This window comes from Crocuta crocuta, unplaced genomic scaffold (assembly GCF_008692635.1).
Source record: "Crocuta crocuta isolate KB4526 unplaced genomic scaffold, BGI_CrCroc_1.0 scaffold742, whole genome shotgun sequence".
In the NCBI taxonomy this organism is placed as follows: Eukaryota; Metazoa; Chordata; class Mammalia; order Carnivora; family Hyaenidae; genus Crocuta; species Crocuta crocuta.
This window is the reverse complement of record NW_027530354.1, coordinates 1,518,545-1,538,175: the sequence shown is the minus strand read 5'-3', so window position 1 is coordinate 1,538,175 and position 19,631 is coordinate 1,518,545. Positions and strand designations below refer to the sequence as shown.

Here is a 19,631-nt window from a genome sequence, read left to right as displayed (position 1 = left end):
CTAAATTAATTTACTGAAGCATTTGCAGTTATATCCACTTAGGTACAAAACTTTTATAAGAAAGATAACACTTTTATTGCATTATATAATTTCATATTTTGCAGGAGTCATAATGCAAACTTATATGCATAAATATACATAATGCAACCAATTAGCAATTTAACCATTAAAAGATTTAAAATGTAAAACTAGAATTTAACAGGCAAAATACTTAATATGGCTTTTAATGGAAAGTAACTGTTTAGAAATGGTTTGTTATTGCCCCTTTCTAGTCAACATAAAGTTATGATCTCTATTTAAAAGCCAACATTGTACATTTTGTAATGTACTCAATATGGTTCATGGACTTTTTAAAATATACATATATACATATATATAGATATACAGTACACTGACAGTTCTAATACCCCTGAACATGTTGATTAAAACTATTACAATATTTCTATTATAAAAGTACTTGAAAAGTTGGCAACACTTCCTGGTATTGAAGTTCAATCCTACAGAATCGGAAAAGGAAAAAAAAAAAAGACAAAATGTTGGTTATAAATACAGTCTTTACAACAGAATTGAATAGTGGTCCCGCACTCATACTTTATATTACAGTGAAAACATTTCCTCTATTTAAAGGTATTTACATCTTGTTGTCCTTGGTTTCTGTGTGAAATATACAGAAATTAAGAATGAGACTATTGTAGGCAGGCCTATTTGTTAGGTTTTTCTACTTGTTCATTTTGGTGGAAGTTCCAAATCTCTTCTTTTGTGTTGTTATTTATTTCTATTTGCCTTGTATTACTGCTGCTGCTGCTTCTTTTGGTGTTCTGGGAACACTGGGTGACTTTACTTCGAGGAACAGGAAGGAAAGATTTAACTCTTGAAACACCCAACTCAATCTTTGATTGACTGTTGCTGCATTCCGTAGTTTCATGGCTGCTGAGAGGACTGACCTCCTGGAAGACAAGAGAAACAGAACAAGTTTGTCACATTTTTGACATGGTTACCAACTGCCAACAGTGGTCCTCACTCTTCCTCCTCCATGTGTCCGCACAAGCACGAACGCGTTTTCTGCAAACACAGTTCTCTTGAAAAACCAAACAGCAGACAATGGAGGAGAGAGGCTGAATGACTAACTTCCTAAAGACCCACTGCCTGATTTTCTTCCAGGCCCTCCGTGTGTCACAAGACTCGCCGAATCATGAGTCTGGGATCTCCTCACCAACGGGAGCTTCTTGAAGTCCTAATCCCAAAGAAATCACCAAATTGGACTAGTCAAAGCAACTGTTTGTAGGCAGCTCTACAAAAATCAATGATATCACCCTGGGTAAGTCCCCTAACTTTTCTGCTTTCCTGTAAACTAAAAATTAAATGCTCAAAAACTGCACTGATGAACAGTTTAACTACAAAGCACTGGCACTATTCTAGGTTCTTGTCCTAAAGCAGGGAGCACAGTGGAGTAAGCCTAGTGGAAGAACTGGACAGGTAAAGTGGTTTGCCCCCAGCCTCAGTGATGAAGAGCAAGGGGTTTTTCCCTCATGCATCCAAAATCCCACAACCAATGAACACAAAGTACAGCCTCCTCGCGGAGTTGAGGAGTTGACATGGTTTACTTTCTCTTTTTTAATGCAACCAAATCCTAACGTAGCCATTAAAAGACTTACAATGTAAAACTAGAATTTAACAGGAAAAATACTTAATGTGGCTTTTAAAGGAAAACTGTGTGGCCTCTGCTGAAGTCTCCTGAGTATCTTCTTAAATCTGTACAATGGGACTTCGCCATGGGCCTAGGAAAACCAATCCCAATTTGTAATTTGACCTTGTGAAGAAACGGCATGTTGTAATAAAGATAACAGCTGGTTGGTAGGTAGAATCTCTGAGTGAGGGGAGGGAAACCTGGAAATAATTCTGCCTTGATCAGTGCCAGGGCCCAGAGAGAGGAAAGGTGATATGTGGTGTTCTTTACTCGTCTGTCCAGTCATCTGCATCATGAAGGCAGGGGGGCTGTGCATGTGCATCTCTGTGGTCTGAGACAGGAAATGCTGACATAAAATGAAGTAACAAGAAGCCTCCACCACAGCTAACCATATGCTTGGAGTGTAAGGTGCGAGGATGGAACAGGAGGTGTGTGGTGGTGAGGACCATAGACCTTCAAGGCCAGGAGTATGAGAACAGGGCACGTGACTGATATACACTGTGATGTTCCTGACACGCTGGCTGCTAAGCACAGGTGTTGAGATGTTTTTCCTAAAGCTAAGAGGTCCAAGAGCCTGGGACTAGGAGAGTTCAGGGTGTTTAGTGCTTTCTGGGCTAAAGCCCAGAAGTTCTGTAAGCCATATTAAGTTTACTTATGTTCAACACTGATATTAGGCTCAAAAAAAAAAAAAAAAAAAATCCTGTGAATTTGTACAGAAAAGCACTGCATATAAAGTTTTAGTTTTTTAAAGAAACATTATTAAATCAGAGCAATTAATTGATTCCATATTGACTAGCTGCTGGCAGCTAGGAGGGTACCATAATCCCGGCTCTCTAGCTGGGGAAGGAGAAAGCAAAAGAAAACAGTGTTTTCCACTAGAAACATCTTTTTTTCATGTTTATTTTTGAGAGAGACAGCATGTGAGTGGGGAAGGGGCAGAGAGAAAGGGAGACATAGGGTTCAAAGCAGGCTCCAGGCTCTGAGCTGTCAGCAGACAGCCTGACCTCACAAACTGTGAGATCATGACCTGAAGTTGGACACTTAACCGACTGAGCCACTCAGGCACCACCATTGGAGACGGATCTTTAAGAATGTATAGGACTGTGAAAGGTGAACAGGAGAGAGAAGGTGAAGTCAGGAAGATGTAGAGTGTGGTGCAGAAATAGTGGATTACATGTAAAAAAGTAAGTTACATAAAGGTATAGCAACTGGTCTAAAGATATATTTAAAACAAAGAAGTGGGATGCATAAGAAAGAGCAAAGCGGTCTTAAAGCAGTGAGTCTAAACACTGGCTGCAATTCACAGTCACCAGGGAGATTTAAAACCCCAAAATCCAGGTTGTACCTCAGATCGATTACATCAGGACCTCTGCAGGATGTNAGGGGGTAGTGGGGGGAGGGGTTAAAAAGAAATCATTAAGTGTATTTCATTATGCAAAGATGAGAACTTTTGTTTGCGGGGAAGTGATTTTCATGAGAAGAAAATATATTAGTGTCTGTTCTTCCTATCAGTGTCTAAATATTATGTATGTGTTTTTATTAATCCCACTACATTCCCTTACTGTTGGATCAGTAAGGAGTTCTGTTGTGGCAAAGGATGATTGTGGAAAGTGATTTCAACTAACCCAGAGAGCTCTTACTTTAAGAAGAATTACTTCCTGATAACAGGAGAAACTGGGCAGCTAACCAAGAAATGTTAGCTGAGTTCATCAGAAATACAGAAACACAGTGAGCCTGTCAAGCTTTCAGAAAACTGTCAAGTGTGTTACTTTGCCCTCTGCTGGCAGCTTCTGAGAAAAACACCTCCTAGCCATTGCAGACCAACTCCTTCGCATTTGTTCATTAGTTATCCTAACACCCACCTCAATCACATATTCAAACAGCCCCATGGTTCTTTTATAAGAGCCCCGAGGGTATAAAAGGAAACTTGTTCTTTAAAAAAAAGTTGCCCCGAGCATATCCCTTTCAGTGCTATTTTTTTGTGGACAGTACCTTACTGTAGCACCCAATAAGGTCCTGTGACAGAGAAAGAGGGGTACGAAACCTGGTCTCCATTAGATATTAAACAGTGGCAGCTGTTGCTTTTGCTCGTCTTTCGAAACTGTTCCCTATTGGGAAGGTTGGGGGGGGAACAGACGTTATGATAGAGTGAGCCAGGAAGGTCATACTCTTCCTTCACAGATCATCATATTATGTGTTTTTTATTCAGGACCAGGACCTCCGCCTTGCCAACGCCTCCCATATAACTTCATTAGGACGGAGACCTAATGAAGCTGGGGTGAGCAGATAAGGATTAATAATTCAATAGTCTCACCATGCTCAATTTATAACCCTGCTTTCTGCAAACCCCCCACAGCCACCCTGGGAGTGGATGGGAACAGGATGTGAACCACACTCGACATGGCTCGGTGAACAAACCACCTATTACTAAATGCCTCCATGAAACCCGCATCCTCACAGAGTAACTACTGGGTAAGAAGTAGTTTTATTGTTTCTGTTCACCCAGGAGTACCAGGCTGGGCCATCTGGCATTTATTAACCAATCATAGGAGTTATTTTGAAAGGTTAATGAGGTCAATTGGAATCCTGGCTCTTCTACTGGCCATTCTGACATGTTTTTTAAAGGAAAAAGTATCTCATGGAAACCAATGTGTGTTATGGCAAGAAACTAAAAAGGAAACTGTTTTTTCATGTGTAATAGATCTTTACATTATTTAGACCTTCGGAATTCCAAAATGCAGGAAATCTTAAAGATTCTCGAATATATTTTAAGATGGAGCCAAGACAGAAGTTACATTATATTTAGCTTTAGCATAGACGAATAAAAACAAATGGAGACCTTCTCAAAAGACCTCCAAAATTTTGGAGGCTTCCACAGCGTTCCTTTCTCTGTAACACTTTGCAGGGAAATGGGCACTTACCTTTGGCGACACTGGCATTCTTGGATTAACAGTTGCTGAAAATGCAGGGTTGTTTCTTGAACTATCAAACCTCCTTAAATCATCCCTGGAATCAGCAATCTGGAAAATACACAATTAATATTAAGGTACAACTTAAAGTCACTATAGAAAACCCATTCTTCTCTGACCTTTAGGAGCTCTCTGAACACCCCCTCAAGGCCTGTACTATTCACAACAAAGACTTGAAGTCTTTAAGTGAAACTATCAGAAAATGCATGAGAAGTCACCTCTATGGGAAGAGAGTCTATTAAAAAAAATCAAAAGAAGATGGCCAGATGAGCCCTATAGAAAAAAAATCTTTCTTGGTAAGAAAGGATATAAAACTGAAAGATTGTAATCATTACCATAGTTTTCCCGAAGATGAATATTTCCCCTCCTTTCCAGCAAGGTTAAATAAGACAGCCAAACCTACTCTGGCCCAGAGATTAGGACTGTGCAGATGTAAGGGCTGAGTCCTTAAGTGGAACCTTCATATTATAACCACCTGCTTATCATCCCTTTCAAGTAAAGGGCATTTATCACGGAAGTCTGGGTAGATTTGCTGTAGCCAGAAGAGTCCCAAAACAGGTTGAGCTTGATGCTGGTGAAATCACCTTTGAGACTTTGGGTCACTGATTTCTATATTTGGATCTCAAGTTTTCACAGCTTAAAGACTATGACTATATGGATTATACAGGCCAAATTTTCTTATTTGTAAGGAAAGCTGTGGCTGTTCTGTGTCTATTACATGAGTCTGCTGTGTTGCTCGCTTACTGATAGATGACTTATATGCCAACCTTAGGAAAATGAAAGAGGAAAAGAAAGCCTGGGTAACCTTAGTGCTGCCTGAATGCGTCAGTGTGATTTGTGCTAATACAATCAACATGCAATTTTAACCTCAGGTCTTTCAGAAGAGTTTGGAAAAGCAGGCTGTACTAAACAGAACTCCATTATTATAGAAAAGATATTTTGAAAGAAAAACCTTTTTTAAGCGAGGTAAGGATGGTTTGATTTGGAGCATTAACCATACTATTCAATAAGGAGCTTCTTTCAGAGAATGAGCATTGGGATGTGGCTCAGTCAGTTAAACGCCCAACTTTGGCTCAGGTCATGATCTCACTGCCTTTGAATTTGAGCCCCGTGTCAGGCTCTGTGCTGATGGCTCAGGACCTAGAGCCTGCTTCAGATTCTGTGTCTCCCTCTGTCTCTCTCAATAATAAATAAACACTAAAAACGAAAAAATCTCTCTTCTGTTGGGGGAGCCATTCAATGTCTTTCCCCACTTGTACTGCTTACCTTGCTTATATCAGATTCAGATTTGCTGGAGCACATACTCTGAAGTTCCTTCACAAGGTCTGCTTCATCATCTGAACCCAGAGAGAGTCTCTGATCCAAATTCAATGTCGATGACAGATCGTTCTCTAAAGACCTAATACAAATTTCAGAAAAGAGTTTTTCAAAGCAGGAACCACAATCCAGGTTTGGGGGTTTGGTGTGGGGTAGAAAGACAGTTTTTAGATATCCTTTTAAATGCATTTTAAAATGTCATTTGATGGCAGAACTCACCCTCCTTCCTAAGTGCCACTCAAAATACTTCTAAGATAAAATTTTATTCACTGAGAAATCCACTTGGTTTACAACATTCCAGTCTCATTACTGTTCCCTTTTCTTCCAAGCCTGGATGAAACTGAGACACTAAACACTGGGAGAGGTGGGCAGTGTGGTCCATTAGCACAAACAGGAATTTCAAACTTGGCTCCACCGCTTACTAGCAACATGGCCATGGGGCACATTTTCTTTTCTTTTGCCTCCTTAACACTTCAGTGTTCTGGGTTCTCTTTGCTGTCATGAATTCCTTATATCTACAGTATGGAGTTATTGGGGAACACACATAGGCTGCTATATATAATGGAGTTAGCAGTGCGCCTTGCAGAGAGAAGCATGTGATATGGTTTCCTTTATCAATCTTCTCTCTCTTTACATCCCGTTTCTGTAATTCTGTGAACCAGTGTTCTAAATGTTACCAGTCAAGTGACAGGGCACACAATTTATTGGTTTACAATGGAGAGCTATTTACAAACTGCCCTAATATGTCTATTCTATGATTAAATGATCCTTTGTACCTCAAAATTTGAAAGCTGAAACAATCAGGCAACATAAGAAAATAATCACTTTAAACATTTATCACCTAAAAGCAAGTTTCTATAAATCCAGTATTTTAAAAAATCACTCCTATAAAGCCTGTTTAAAAGTCCACAAATGGGGCACCTGGATGGCTCAGTCAGTTAAGCACCCAACTTCGGCTCAGGTCATAACCTCATACCTTGTGAGTTCGAGCCCTGCATCAGGCTCTGTGCTGACAGCTCAGAGCCTGCTTCCAATTTTGTGTCTCCTTCTCTCTCTCAAAAATAAACAAACATTCAAAAAATTAAAAAAAAAGTAACTGTAAAAAATATTTCTAAAAAAAAGTCCACAAATATAGGGTTTTTACAGATCTTTATGTCAAATGCATTAATAATGATCAAGTTAGATAAAATGAAGTCAAGAATAATTCCTACCTTTTCAACAAACTAAAATCAAAAAAGTGTTTTTATGTTGAGCTTAAAGAACATGTTTTTTTAGATTTCATCTGACAGGGAGAATATGCCACCCCAAAATGTGTCACCTTGGCATGTGGGTTATTTTGATATGAAGTCAGTCAAGACCCAGCTGACTCAAGGAAAACTTGTACCTCTCCCTTAAGTACCTAAAAGAATTTAAATGGGGGGCTGGTCCAGAAAAAGCTCTTACCAGAGAAAAACTTTGATCTGAAATAGCTATCAGTGTGGGAAGACAGGCATCTGCTTTTACACCCGGCGAATCGCCCCAGGCCTCTATCCCCTGCCTTAGCTCAGGAGGGCATATACACCTCAACTGCCTGACTTGCTCTTGAGTTTCCTATCTTTGGGGCTCCCCTCCATATGAAATTCATTTTTCTTCTGGTAATCTGTTTTATGTCAATTTGATTATTAGGCCAACCAAAGAAATTATAAGGGAAAGTTTTCCTACCAATACACATTCATTCCTTAGATTTCAGTTTAATGAATGACTTCTGTTTTTCAAAAAATAATATTAACAGTATAATAGATGCACAAATCATGAGAACATGTATTATCTGCTCCAAGTTAAAGGGAAACTTACTTTTGTTTTGACAGGGAAGCATTCCTGTTGCAATTCAGCTGAGACAGAGCTTTAATTCTGATACCTGTTTAAAGAAAAAGATAATAAAATTATCAATAGAATGAATCACTGTCCCTGTGCATCTTGAACTCTGTATTAAAAAGAAACAGATTATGGATTCTGCACTTCTGTATGGTTTTTGGATTGAATCCATCTCTTGAGTTTTTCCTCAGGGCAGTGGCTCTGTATGTAACTTCCTGCCTAGGCATTGCTTTTATAAATGAACGGTCCCTCTTCTAAAATTGTATGAATGTAGCCAGCACAATGATTTCTAAAGAATGATTTGAAAAGTAACCTGAATTTAATATATCTGCTCATGAAGAGCAGATCATCAGAGACAATCTCTATACTAGTTCTTTTCCTGTACTTTTGTCGTCCTTGTCAGAGAGATGGACTAGTGGCTTTCCCTAATTACCATCCTGGCACCTGGGCATGGCTCCTACCTCGGGAAGCCTGTGACCTGACATCATAGCTTTTCTATTTTAGGTTGGGGGAAAAAGAGCTTGTGTCTTTACCAAATTTATGACCATCCCTACTTATCTGTACAGAATGGAAAAGGGGTTTCTATTTTGATAGACAATGACATCAAAAAATCTACTATCAACCTAAAGATTGCAATAATCCTTTATCAAATGGAGTTATTGGGAAAAAAAAACTTTACCATTATAAAAAATGGAATAACCAGAGAGACATGTCAGTCTTTGGTATTTAACCGATCAGTGGTCTATTCACTTAACCACTGACCCATGAATTTTACTTTGTAGAATTACTTTTTGGATTTTATAAATCGCTGTTTTTACATCTGTGTACACTGTGGTTGCACACAATTCTATTAATCTTGCAAATAAGGTTTCATGTTCCAAAGAGTATTGAATATAAACATAAAATCGTTTATAATTTTTTTAACTTTAAATATTTTACATAATAGTTTTCTGAGTTTGACTTATTTCCATAATTTGCTCTAAGTCTATATTCATTTTATTGCTTTTGTCAACTCTATAAAGTATATATTGATGATTAGATAATTATTTGGCTCAAGTAAGAAGCTGGTTTTTAACCCTATAGAAACTGTAATAAACTTGGAAATAATAATGAAGAGCCTGGATGACTCCTGAGTATCATGGGATTAAAGTGACATGGATGGAGGAAAACAGCACTGGACTTGCAAGTAACAAGATCCCCATGTTTCCAGAAGAGGTGATCTAGACACAGAGCCAAGGGTTTCTGAACCTCGGTTTTGTTACCTGGAAATAGAGAGGATAATACTCATTTTAGAGCTCTTTTGTAGATAAACAAGAGGTAGGTATAGTCCCTGCTGCAGAAGGTCACTTCAGGAGTGTCCAGGACATATTAGGGGGCTTGAGTCTAATGATTTTACTCCCTGAAATGAACACTCTAACTTTGGGAAATAATGGCAATATTTACCTTTAAAAAAATGTAAGTAAACTCTCAATTTATATTCAATGACTTTCCATTGTCATTAAAAAAAGTCACGTTTACTGACACACACTTGGAGTAATTACAAAACATGTAATTAATGCATATATTAATATTAAAAATCAACAAAATACAAGCTGAAGTATGAAAATACATTAATGAACAAAATCAATTTTTCTTGTTTCAAGATTTTAGGCATAATATTCTTTTTTAGCAATCCTACTGCTATAAAGTTGCCATGAAATTATACACAACAGACTATGCTGGGGGTGGGGCTCCTGGAGATCTAAATTACATATATCAGAAATCTATAGTACATATGAGGTTGGAATGTCTTTTCTATCTTAAGGATATCCTTTAGGGAAGACATTTATAATTCGTGTAATTGCTGATTATCCTATTATCAAAGGCAAAATGAATAGGTTTAACACCAGAAATAAATGTGTTCTATCTTGTTGGAATGAAGACTTACATCTTTTTTATAGATGATCTTCCATTCTATTGAACCTCTTTGATGATTTATTTACTAGAATGTAAACTCTAAGAGGGCAGGGATTTTTGGGTTTGCTCTATTTCCGTGTATAGAATAGAACCTGGTACATGGTACGATATATGAAAAAGAAATATTTAAAACTGATTCACTCACAAAGGCCTTAAACTGGTATCAAATATATGTCTATACACATACTTTAAAAAATGTATGTGGCTCTCAGACACATGAAAGGAGAAAACTATATAGATTTAGTTGTGGATGCCACAAAAAAACCAATGAATATTTCTCCCAAATAGTTTTGGAAATGTACCTACTACTCCTTGTTTATTCTATGAAAATATGCATTGAAAAACCCCAAAGCACATTTGCAATCAGAAACCAGACTGCTAGTACCTACGCTCCTCCAGGCAGCATGGCTGCCTCCCTCACCTTCCTCACTCAGGCCCGGCTTGTTCCAGGAGTGGGGAGAGAAGCGGCCAGACTTCTTTCGAGGACTGGTGCTCACTTTTCTCCAGGCACCGCTCTCTCCTTTCTTCTTGCTGTAACTGTGGTAACTTGAAACTATAGACAGGGGGAAACCTCCTCCTCTAAAATCAGCCGCATGCTGGTCCAGTTCTGAAACAACACAAATCACATTTTGCCAAAAGGCAGGCAGTGATAATGCAGTTTCACAGCAAAGCAAAATATAACCATTGCAATTCTCCAAGAAATAATCTTCAGAATCATGGCTGTGCTTCATACCCAAGCAGGGATGCTATGAACCAGCAAACTTTACTTAGAGATCTGGAATTTAAACATGAGCCAATAATTTAGAGTGAGTTCTGGAACAACGGTATGAAATATACATTAGGTCGAGATAATTACTTACAAAGAAAAAAACAAGAGCTTCCTAATAACAAATTCAAACAAGTATTATGGAAGAGTGAATTTCCTTCCCTCCCAGCACCAAACCCGTACCTGCTCTTGGGAGAGGACAGCCATGCAGCACGGCTTTATTGAGCAAGATGCTGAGAGCAGCTTTAACCACAGCCTGCTGTCCTTGGCTAGGGTGTTTTTTAGCAGTTACCAGCCCCAAGCCAGGCTGTCTTTTCACAGAGGCTCTTGACAATATTGCTTCCTGAACTCGGGGTGCAATGATGGCATTCCACAGCTTAGCCATCCACCTAGCAAGAGAAGGGTGGTTCACAGTTAGGACCTGACCTCTCTCAAATCACACACCATACTACAGAAGACAAGTTTGAAGATCATGGAGAAAACATTGTTTCTACAGATACGCTACCTTTTATAGGTAGTGTTGAAATCAGTGAAATTATCCAATATCAAAGAAGTTCGATTTTGCCTCAGAAATACAATGTATATTGAAAATGAAACTGTTTAATAAAATCATTGAGAGGAAGAATCAGTGCTTAGGTGTGGGTTGAGTGAATGCATAAATAAAATATATGGAAAGGAAGGCAAATTTATAGGCAGAAGTTTAGAAAAAAGATTTCCTGGAAGTGTGTGTCTAAATAGCTTAACCTTACTTGCCATATTTCCTTAATAAGACACACGTTTTAATATTTCTGAAATTGGGGTATAACCTATAATCAGTGGCAAATTAAATCTGTCTACCCCAAGGCAAAGGCTCAGTGTCTGCACATGGGTGGGCTTCCCTGCAGGGGCGATGGGGTCAACCAGCTGTCTCCTCAGATGGACTCTTTGCAGGAACAGCTGGAGTAGCAGGACTTTACCCAAGTTTCGGGCATCCAATAGCAATTAAAATTCCTTCAAAAAAGATTACACTTTGTTGCAACATTAAAAAAAAACAAAAAACACTTGGTTAAAGGCTGTAGAAACCAAACTACATTTCCTGGTACAGCAAAGTTTTCAAAGCCACTAGACATCAGCATAAGCCTTTCAAGACTGTTAAAAACTTTTACCCAGGTATCAAGCATCTCTCTATTTTAAGCTCTCTGTTAATGTAATATAATTCGAGAGAAAAAAAATGGTAATAGGGGAATACAGACAAAAATCCGGTGTTCTGTACCATAAGTCAAACTTGCGGAGGGACTCCTATAGGTGCTAAAGGGGTAAAGATGGCAAGCTTTGATTTAAAAAAAAAAATAGCACTTCCTTAAAAGGGCTGTTGGGAGATAATCCTCCATGGCATTTCTACACATGTAGTGTCCACTTTGGTCCTGGACTATCTTTTTGAGGACGTTAGCACAGCAAACAGCCTTGGAAGATAGAGATAGTGTCTCCATCTGGAGCAGGAGGCAGATTTATTTCCTTACTAGGATAAGAAAAATGACGTTTCCTTCCAGGGCAAAGGGTGGGCAGATTTGCTATGAACTGCCCCTCCCCCCCCCGCCCCCTTCAGGAGACTGGGGCACTGCTAAGCCCAGAGTTGGGCAGTGGTGATGCAAAGCCAGCTTCCATGGGCCATTGTGCATCATCTCCTGGGACCCGAGGAGCTAGGCAAACCAATGCAAATGTGGAGCACCCGCTGGGGCTGTGCTGTGAGTGATGAAGTCCTTGGCCCCTGACCCAGCATCGTGCACTTGGCCTGCGAGTGGGTGAACATCTCAGAGCCTCTACAGTTGCCAGCGAAGCCTGTGCTCCAGATAGGGAAGGCCAAAATTAGCTCCTAAGAATCCTGAGACTCTGGATGTGAAAAATGCTTACATTACTTATAATACTGATGAAAAAAGAGGTGAAATGTATTTATGCTCTTTAGCAAGAAAATGCTATATTTTTAATACTGTAATTCTTCCTTTCCCCCAATTAGCTGTTTTGAAATTGACAGTTTTTTACAATAAAGAAGACAGATTATCTGTATCCTCTGCTTTCCAAAATGGATTTCTGCCGAGGATGCCAGAAGTACAGAATTGATGCTAACAGCTAATCACAGGACCTTACGAAGCTGGATTGTGACTAATTTTTTCCTCCTGGTTTTCTATTTCATTAACCTTATTATTAATATGTCTATTCTCATAAACTGTTACAAAGGAAAACATAGTGAGTATTTAAGTCTCGTTAATAAAGGAGGAAGCTTTTTAATTCATCAATAGAATGTATGCTTTTGTGTTTTGGTTATAGGACCCCTGATGAACTTTTCATGTAGGCATTTCCCAGGAGACAGGGCACTGCATGTTGAACAGGATTCTGAGGCGGCTTCTGTGACAGATGGGAACTGCTATTTATTAGTTCTTAGTGAAAATAGTTTCATTAGGACCATGACCCAACAGGGAAGTCATGGTCAGCCTCTGACAGGAAGTGCAGAGCTCTGCCACTCCATGTTGATGACAGGAGGTGGTACAAGGTGGCCCTTCAGCATCCTGGCTCTCACAGGTCCCAAATATGATCATGGCCTTATTTGAATTTTAGTTTTACTTTTAGTTTAGTTTATTTGAGAGACAGAGAGAGAGTGAGCAGGAAAGGAGAAGAGAGAAAGGGAGAGAAATAATCCCAAGGCTTGAGGCTCGAACCCACAAACCATGAGATTATGACCTGAGCCAAAACCAAGAGTTGGATGCTGAATGGACTGAGCCACCGAGGCACCCCACCAAGGCTCTATTTTAAATAGGTAAATAAGGAGAAATGTCACTTACTTCACTGTCGCTTGGGCCTGTCCTGGGACTACAGGACAGGACAGGAAATACTTTGGCCCCAGAAGTGCTTCAGGTGTGCCCAAGCGGGCCAGGCAGGAGTTGAGCTGGCGCCACACGGCCAGGGCCCAGTCGACGGTCTTGCACACAGGGTCACAGGGAGAGGGCACCTGACCTCTGAACTACGGAGACAGAGAGGACGAATGTGAGGCTTGGCTTAGTGATTCTTTTCCTTCTGTTTTTAACAGTTCACAAATTAAAAATATAAACATTTAAAACTATCAAACAAAAACGAAGCTGGCTCTGATCTGCCTGAGAGGGCTGGGGGAGGGACAGCTACTCCACAATGTAGTGTGTGTTAGCATGAGGTTCAGACGTGCAGCTGATGACGCAAAATGAAAGGGTTCAGACACAAAAGAGCAGTAAGAAGAAACCTTACACCAATTCTTAAATATCAATTCTGGAAGATACTATTATTCACACGCATACAAAGTACCTCACAGGTGCTTGGACATAGTAAGTGTTCAACAGGATTTTGATTTCCTGAAGAAAACAATGACATTAGCTATGTCAGAGTTCAGGTAAGTGACAAGATGGTCCATCTGGATCTGTGGCATGTTCACCTCCTATTAGTTTTAATTTCCTGAGAAGGAAGGTCTCGGCTAAAATGCGAACTTCATCAAAATGTACAGAGCTCTGCTGGCATAAAGAAATTTGCTGCCAAATTTTTAAATGTGCAAATTTTAAATAGTATATAACATACAGGCTTTAACAATAGTGATTCTTTTTAGATTTATATTTTATGGAATAAAATCCTTTCTTTTGTAGTACAGAGGGTTCACAAAAGGACAGAGATTTCTTTAGTACTAGGAGAAATATCCTTCAAAAGTCAGATACAGCAGTTAACTCAGTATTTTACAAGAAAGGGATTCATATAAATCTTTTATCAAAAAATTATGAGATAATCTATGAATATGGATATGTCCTACTTGAAGGGGATATAATTTGGCCAAAATGAAAGAGTGGTTCAGTGATCCCTGCAGCTCTGTTAAAATGATATTAGTATGTTACACGAGGCTGTGGGATCTCATAATTTCCCTTCTGTTCAAAAGACGAACAATCATATTTCTCTTTCTCTGATATTCTTCCAGCAAGAATGAGATCTTGTATTACAATTAATGATAACAGAATATTTACTTATTAATAAAAGTCTAATTTTTGTTTATTAAATACTAGTAGGATGCCTGCTATTGTCCTGAAAGGACTCTTAACTTCTATTCCTTGAAAGACCTGTAGGAAAAAATTGTGAACAAGTGCCAGCAAATGTTGAAGTACCCCCAAAGCTTGAGTTCTGTAGTCACAAGATTTCTGATGTTTGGCAGGAGTCCCTCATGCCCATCATACATGTACCCAAGGAATCTGTTTTATTAACCTCCTCGTAGTGATTCTTGGTAAGTGAAAGGCATTACCCTTCTGCCTTCCTGTTCTTCACGGCACACCCCACATTTCCATTCTCAAACACAGTGGAGAAAAGAGCACGGCTTACAGCTTGGAACTTTTCAAAATAACTAAAATAAACCCTTTACAAACTGTGTGTACCAGAGAACTGGGTGTGTATGTGGGGGGGAGGGGTACATTTTACCTGAAACAGTGCCACATCTACAGAATAAAACTGGTACTTTTCAGAGACCAGTATGACCCCTGAGCAAGGATGACATACAAATTTGTGAAGCTTCCATATTTTCCCCTGAGATAAACTATGGACTTTGGGTGATTAGGATTCAATGTAGGTTCATCCTTGGTAGAAATGTACCATTCTGGTGAGTGATACTGATGACGGGAGAGATGATGCATGAATGGGAGCAGGGGGTATTGGCAAGTCTGGATATCTTCTTCTCAATTTTACTGTATCCTAAAACTGCTCTTATAAAAAAAAAGTCTTTAAAAAAAGGAGTATCTTTTGTGATTATTTATGTGAATTTTTTGGCAAAGAGATTTAAATATTAATGATAAAATTAATGGAAGCATCAGTAATATGAAAAACTACACAACTATGATGGCCGTTAGCTCGTCTTCTTCCTACTGGTGGATGCCATACAATGACCTGGCTTTGGTCAAAAGCATGTATTTATTACCAGCCAACAGACTTGAACATAGTTGGGGTACACAATTTCCCTGATTAAATTAGGAATTTCAAATACTAATTCAAATCACTAGTGGCAAGCACAGTTCACTGAATTACCAGAACTGTCCCCACTCTATTTCTCCCCACTCTCCTCCCGATCCTGTACCCACAGATGTGTGCACATCACACACTCTAACACAATGGACACAGAATTTTGTTCAGGTATTTGGTGGAGAGCTTCTGTCTTTGGAAAGTAAGTCTTGCCATAGTCTGGGCAAAAACAGTTCTAATTAATGAAACATGTAGGGTAAGCCTTCTGTTACTGGGGGTTTAAGAAATAGATGTTTTCCTCCATGATAAAGAGACTGAGAAGGCCAAAGCTCTCTTATCTGAAGTAGCATCCAGATTCCTGCCTTTGATTATGCTGTATGGTGCCGAAGCCTGGCTGATATCTGCCATCTTGAAGGGAGGTTAAGAGAGTCCCCCAGACCCAGGACCTGACATCACAGAGGTGAACAGAAGTCACCAACATCTGCCACGAGACATCTGGTTATGTGAGAAAATAGGCCTCTATTTGTCAAGTAGGCAGCACTGGGTACTGTGTTATTTGCAGCTTAAAATATTGTGATAGAAGATACTGTCCTCCCAAAGTGTCTTATTGTGCTGGAGTAAGGGGTAAAGTCTTATTAAATTGAGCTCTACTATTTTAAATCAAACCTGACACTCATACTGGCTTGATTTAAAAATATTAATTAAATAGTAATGTCCTAGATTTGGTCAGCAGTAAGTTAATTTTGTTATTTGGGAGGATACAGAATATTTTATTCTGAAATAATCATTGGAAGTTATAATTACTCTTGAAAATGTGTCAAAAGCTAAAGAATTTTAATTTTTCATGTGGCTTTTTAATATTTCCTCTAGCACAGTGTAACACTAATATATTACACTAGCTTGAATGGATGGATAATGTTTTGAAGGCTTCAAGGAAGCAGTAGCTACTCAAAGCCAGTGCCAGATTTTCTAATCTGGCCTTCTGTATAGCATTTAGAACTTAGAGAGAGTCCTTGAGAACAGTTAATAACAATAGTAAAAGCTTTTTTTTTGTTTTTTAAACACAGTCCAGAAACTGTTCTGTTCTATGTGTTATCTTATTTAATCCTTGAATATCCAAAACTTTTCCTTGTCCAAGGCTGCATGGTCACTAAGTGGTAGAACTCCAGCCTGGCCCCAGACGCTAACGCCCCTTCTGCAGGCGGCACGCTGCAGGCTGTTACCTTATTCACCACTTTCCTCTGTAAGACCCTCTGCAGCAGGCCCTGCATGGGCTCACCGTCCCACCGCAGCTGAACCCAGCGGAAATGCTGCTGCACCAGCAAGTCGGAGCCCTGCAGACAGGCCTTGGCAATGGTTCCCATCAGAAAGCAGTTCTCATGAAAGTAGTAACATTCAGACGTTCCGTTTCCTAAAACAAACCAAAAGCAATGGCCCAACCTCAGTAAGCTGTACGATGGGACAATGCAGAGTAAAGTAAGTCTAAGAAAGAAGGAGAGGTGTAACTCATACTCTGGGCAAGAAAATGATTAGAATAATCTCATAGAAGCTTGCTTCTGGGCATGGTCTTGCCATTATCTTTCTTACCTTTTTGAAAAGTCCAGGGGCTTTCAGGGCTGCGATTTTCCAGAGGTGCCAGAAAGTCCCCCAGTAACTCAGACAATGAAGATTTTTCCAAATTTTCTAGGATGATGATGATTTTCTTGTTAACAGGAGACTGTTTCACTGGGATCAAACAAGCTGTGTTCAGAAACAAAAAGTGATTAAAGTTTTTACAAAATCCTATATGAACTGTGTTAAAAATGAAAGTCAGGGGGTCCCTGGGTTAAGCAAACGACTTCAACTCAAGTCATGATCTCACAGTTTGTGAGTTCAAGCCCCGTGTTGGGTTCTGGGCTGACAGTTCAGAGCCTGGACCCTGCTTTGGATTCTGTGTCTCTCTTCTTTCTGCCCCTCCTCCACTCGGGCTCTGTCTCACTCACTCTCATAAATAAGTAAACATTAAGAAAAAATTTTTAATAAATCAAAGTCTGGGGGGTACCTGGGGGACTCAGTCTATTAAACATCTGATTTTTGATTTCAGCTCAGGTCATGATCTCACAGTCCTGAGACTGAGCCCTGCATCAGGCTTAGCACTGAGCATGGAGCCTGCTTGTGATTCCCTGTCTTCCTTTCTCTCTGTTCCTCCCCTGCTCACTTTCTCTCTCTCTCTCTCAAATAAACTTAAAGAAATAATGTCTGAAGGTACAAAGTGTTAGCAAAGATGTGACAGAGTCTGAACACTCTTATATTGCTGGGGAAGTATAAGGTCTCTGGAAAAGAATTTGGCATGACTCAATACAGTTGAAGTATACATGTACAGTGATCCAATACTGGTTTTGGAGCAGATCCCAATTAGAATCAACCCAAATTCCCACTGACGACAGAATGGATCTCCTGGGGTACGGTCACATAATGGATTGGACAGTGGGGAAATGACAACTACGAGCAACAACATGGAAGACTGTCACAAACAGTGTATCAAGAAGCAAATCACAAAAGGAAATATGCAATATGATTTCACCATATAAAGTTCAAACATGGGCAACACTATGTATTATAGGGATTCACATAGAGGTAGTAAAATGATAAAGAACAGCAAAGAATTATCACAAAAGATGCATTAATGGTTACCTATAGAAGGAAAAACTTGTGAACAGGGATGGTCACATACATAAGTACATTCTGGAAACTGGGAATAATCTATTTCTTGGCCTGGTCAGTGGCTAAATGGGTATTTTATTTTAAATTATTCATTGAGGGATGCTGGGATGGCTCAGTCAGTTAAGTGTCTGATTCCTGGTTTTGGTACAGGTCATGATCTCAAGGTTCGTGGGCTCAAGCCCTGCATTGGCGTCTGTGCTGGCAGTGTGGATCCTGCTTGGGATTCTCTCTCCCTCTTTCTCTCTGCCCCTCCCCCACTTGCGCTCTCTGTCAAAATCAACTTTAAAAAATATTCATTGATCTATAAATATACATACATACGTATGTATTTTATGGATGTATATTTCATAATACAAAAAGTCAGAAGCCCTTAGGTGAACTTTTAAATTACACATATGTGAAATGGTCATCATATTATGAAGACAGGATCTCAGAGAGGTAAGCAGATTCATCTTCTCATTTTATAGACCTCAGAAAAGATCAAGTGGTTTTGACTAGGGTTTCAGCAAATAGTTCTAAGGCAGGACTAGGACTTCTGACTCTAATCTCAGTGGACATTCTACTGAAGATGGGGGTACTAAACTGTATACTGACCCAAAATAAAAGATGGAAAGCAAATAGAAGATTATGATTATATGTAGGAAACAAGTACATCTGTAGAGAGAATGTACTTGACATATGCCTAGAATTGCTAAACAATCAAATGTTAATACTGTAGTTATAACATATACACTACTTCTGATATACCAGTGAATTAACTGAAATTAAGATCATTTAAAAAATTTTAAGATTCTAAGATGCCTCAGTCTTAGCCAAATGAACCTTGAGAAAAGAGAGCACTTTAAAATACTTGAGAGTAATTTTATCAAGTATCCCACGTTTCACAAATACTCATAATAGATTATACTCTATTCCCCCTTATTACTACAGACACCATGCATTTTCACTTTCAAAAGAACTTGAATATTGTAAATGAATCTCTTCTGAGACTGAAATAGCTTTTCTGCATGCTATGAGGCTTTAAAACTAGAAAACTAGAAACAGTAACAGCCACCTCTCGATTTAGTTGCTTTGTGGGGGCTGTTAACACTAGTGTCTGGTGTGTCCCCAGTTCCCTTCAACACAAGCTATTCAGTATAAAGTGCCCAAAATCTGTGCTTCTCAGCATTCAAATATTCTTTCAGAAATACATTCATTGTGCAAGTATGATAGATCTATAGTTCATTAAAAACAACAGTGATAAACTAACAAACCTTTTCAGCCTAGTGATAAAGAACAGACCAGGTTGAATGGTAGATTTATCTGCTTTCCTATCACCAAGGCCTGAAGACCTCCAGCTTTTCCTTGATCTGTATTGAGTGTATGACGATCTCCAGTGGCTCTGAAGCTG

The 19,631-nt window shown here is 39.2% G+C and overlaps 1 protein-coding gene across 2 annotated transcripts in view; it reads right to left on the bottom strand.

Moving 5' to 3' along the window:
• Nucleotides 1-515: 515 nt before the first annotated feature.
• CTTNBP2 (cortactin binding protein 2) overlaps nucleotides 516-19,631 on the bottom strand; it is a 301,900-nt gene continuing 282,784 nt past the window's right edge. For both annotated transcript variants that reach the window (XM_077765846.1, XM_077765845.1), the window contains 9 exons: nucleotides 17,126-17,278; nucleotides 16,762-16,949; nucleotides 13,366-13,544; nucleotides 10,733-10,938; nucleotides 10,205-10,390; nucleotides 7,807-7,870; nucleotides 5,923-6,055; nucleotides 4,609-4,707; nucleotides 516-947 (listed from right to left, as the gene is read on the bottom strand). In XM_077765846.1, coding sequence (XP_077621972.1) covers nucleotides 702-947; nucleotides 4,609-4,707; nucleotides 5,923-6,055; nucleotides 7,807-7,870; nucleotides 10,205-10,390; nucleotides 10,733-10,938; nucleotides 13,366-13,544; nucleotides 16,762-16,949; nucleotides 17,126-17,278 — 1,454 coding nt within the window. In that variant the 3' untranslated portion in view covers nucleotides 516-701. The remainder of the gene's footprint in view (nucleotides 948-4,608; nucleotides 4,708-5,922; nucleotides 6,056-7,806; nucleotides 7,871-10,204; nucleotides 10,391-10,732; nucleotides 10,939-13,365; nucleotides 13,545-16,761; nucleotides 16,950-17,125; nucleotides 17,279-19,631) is intronic.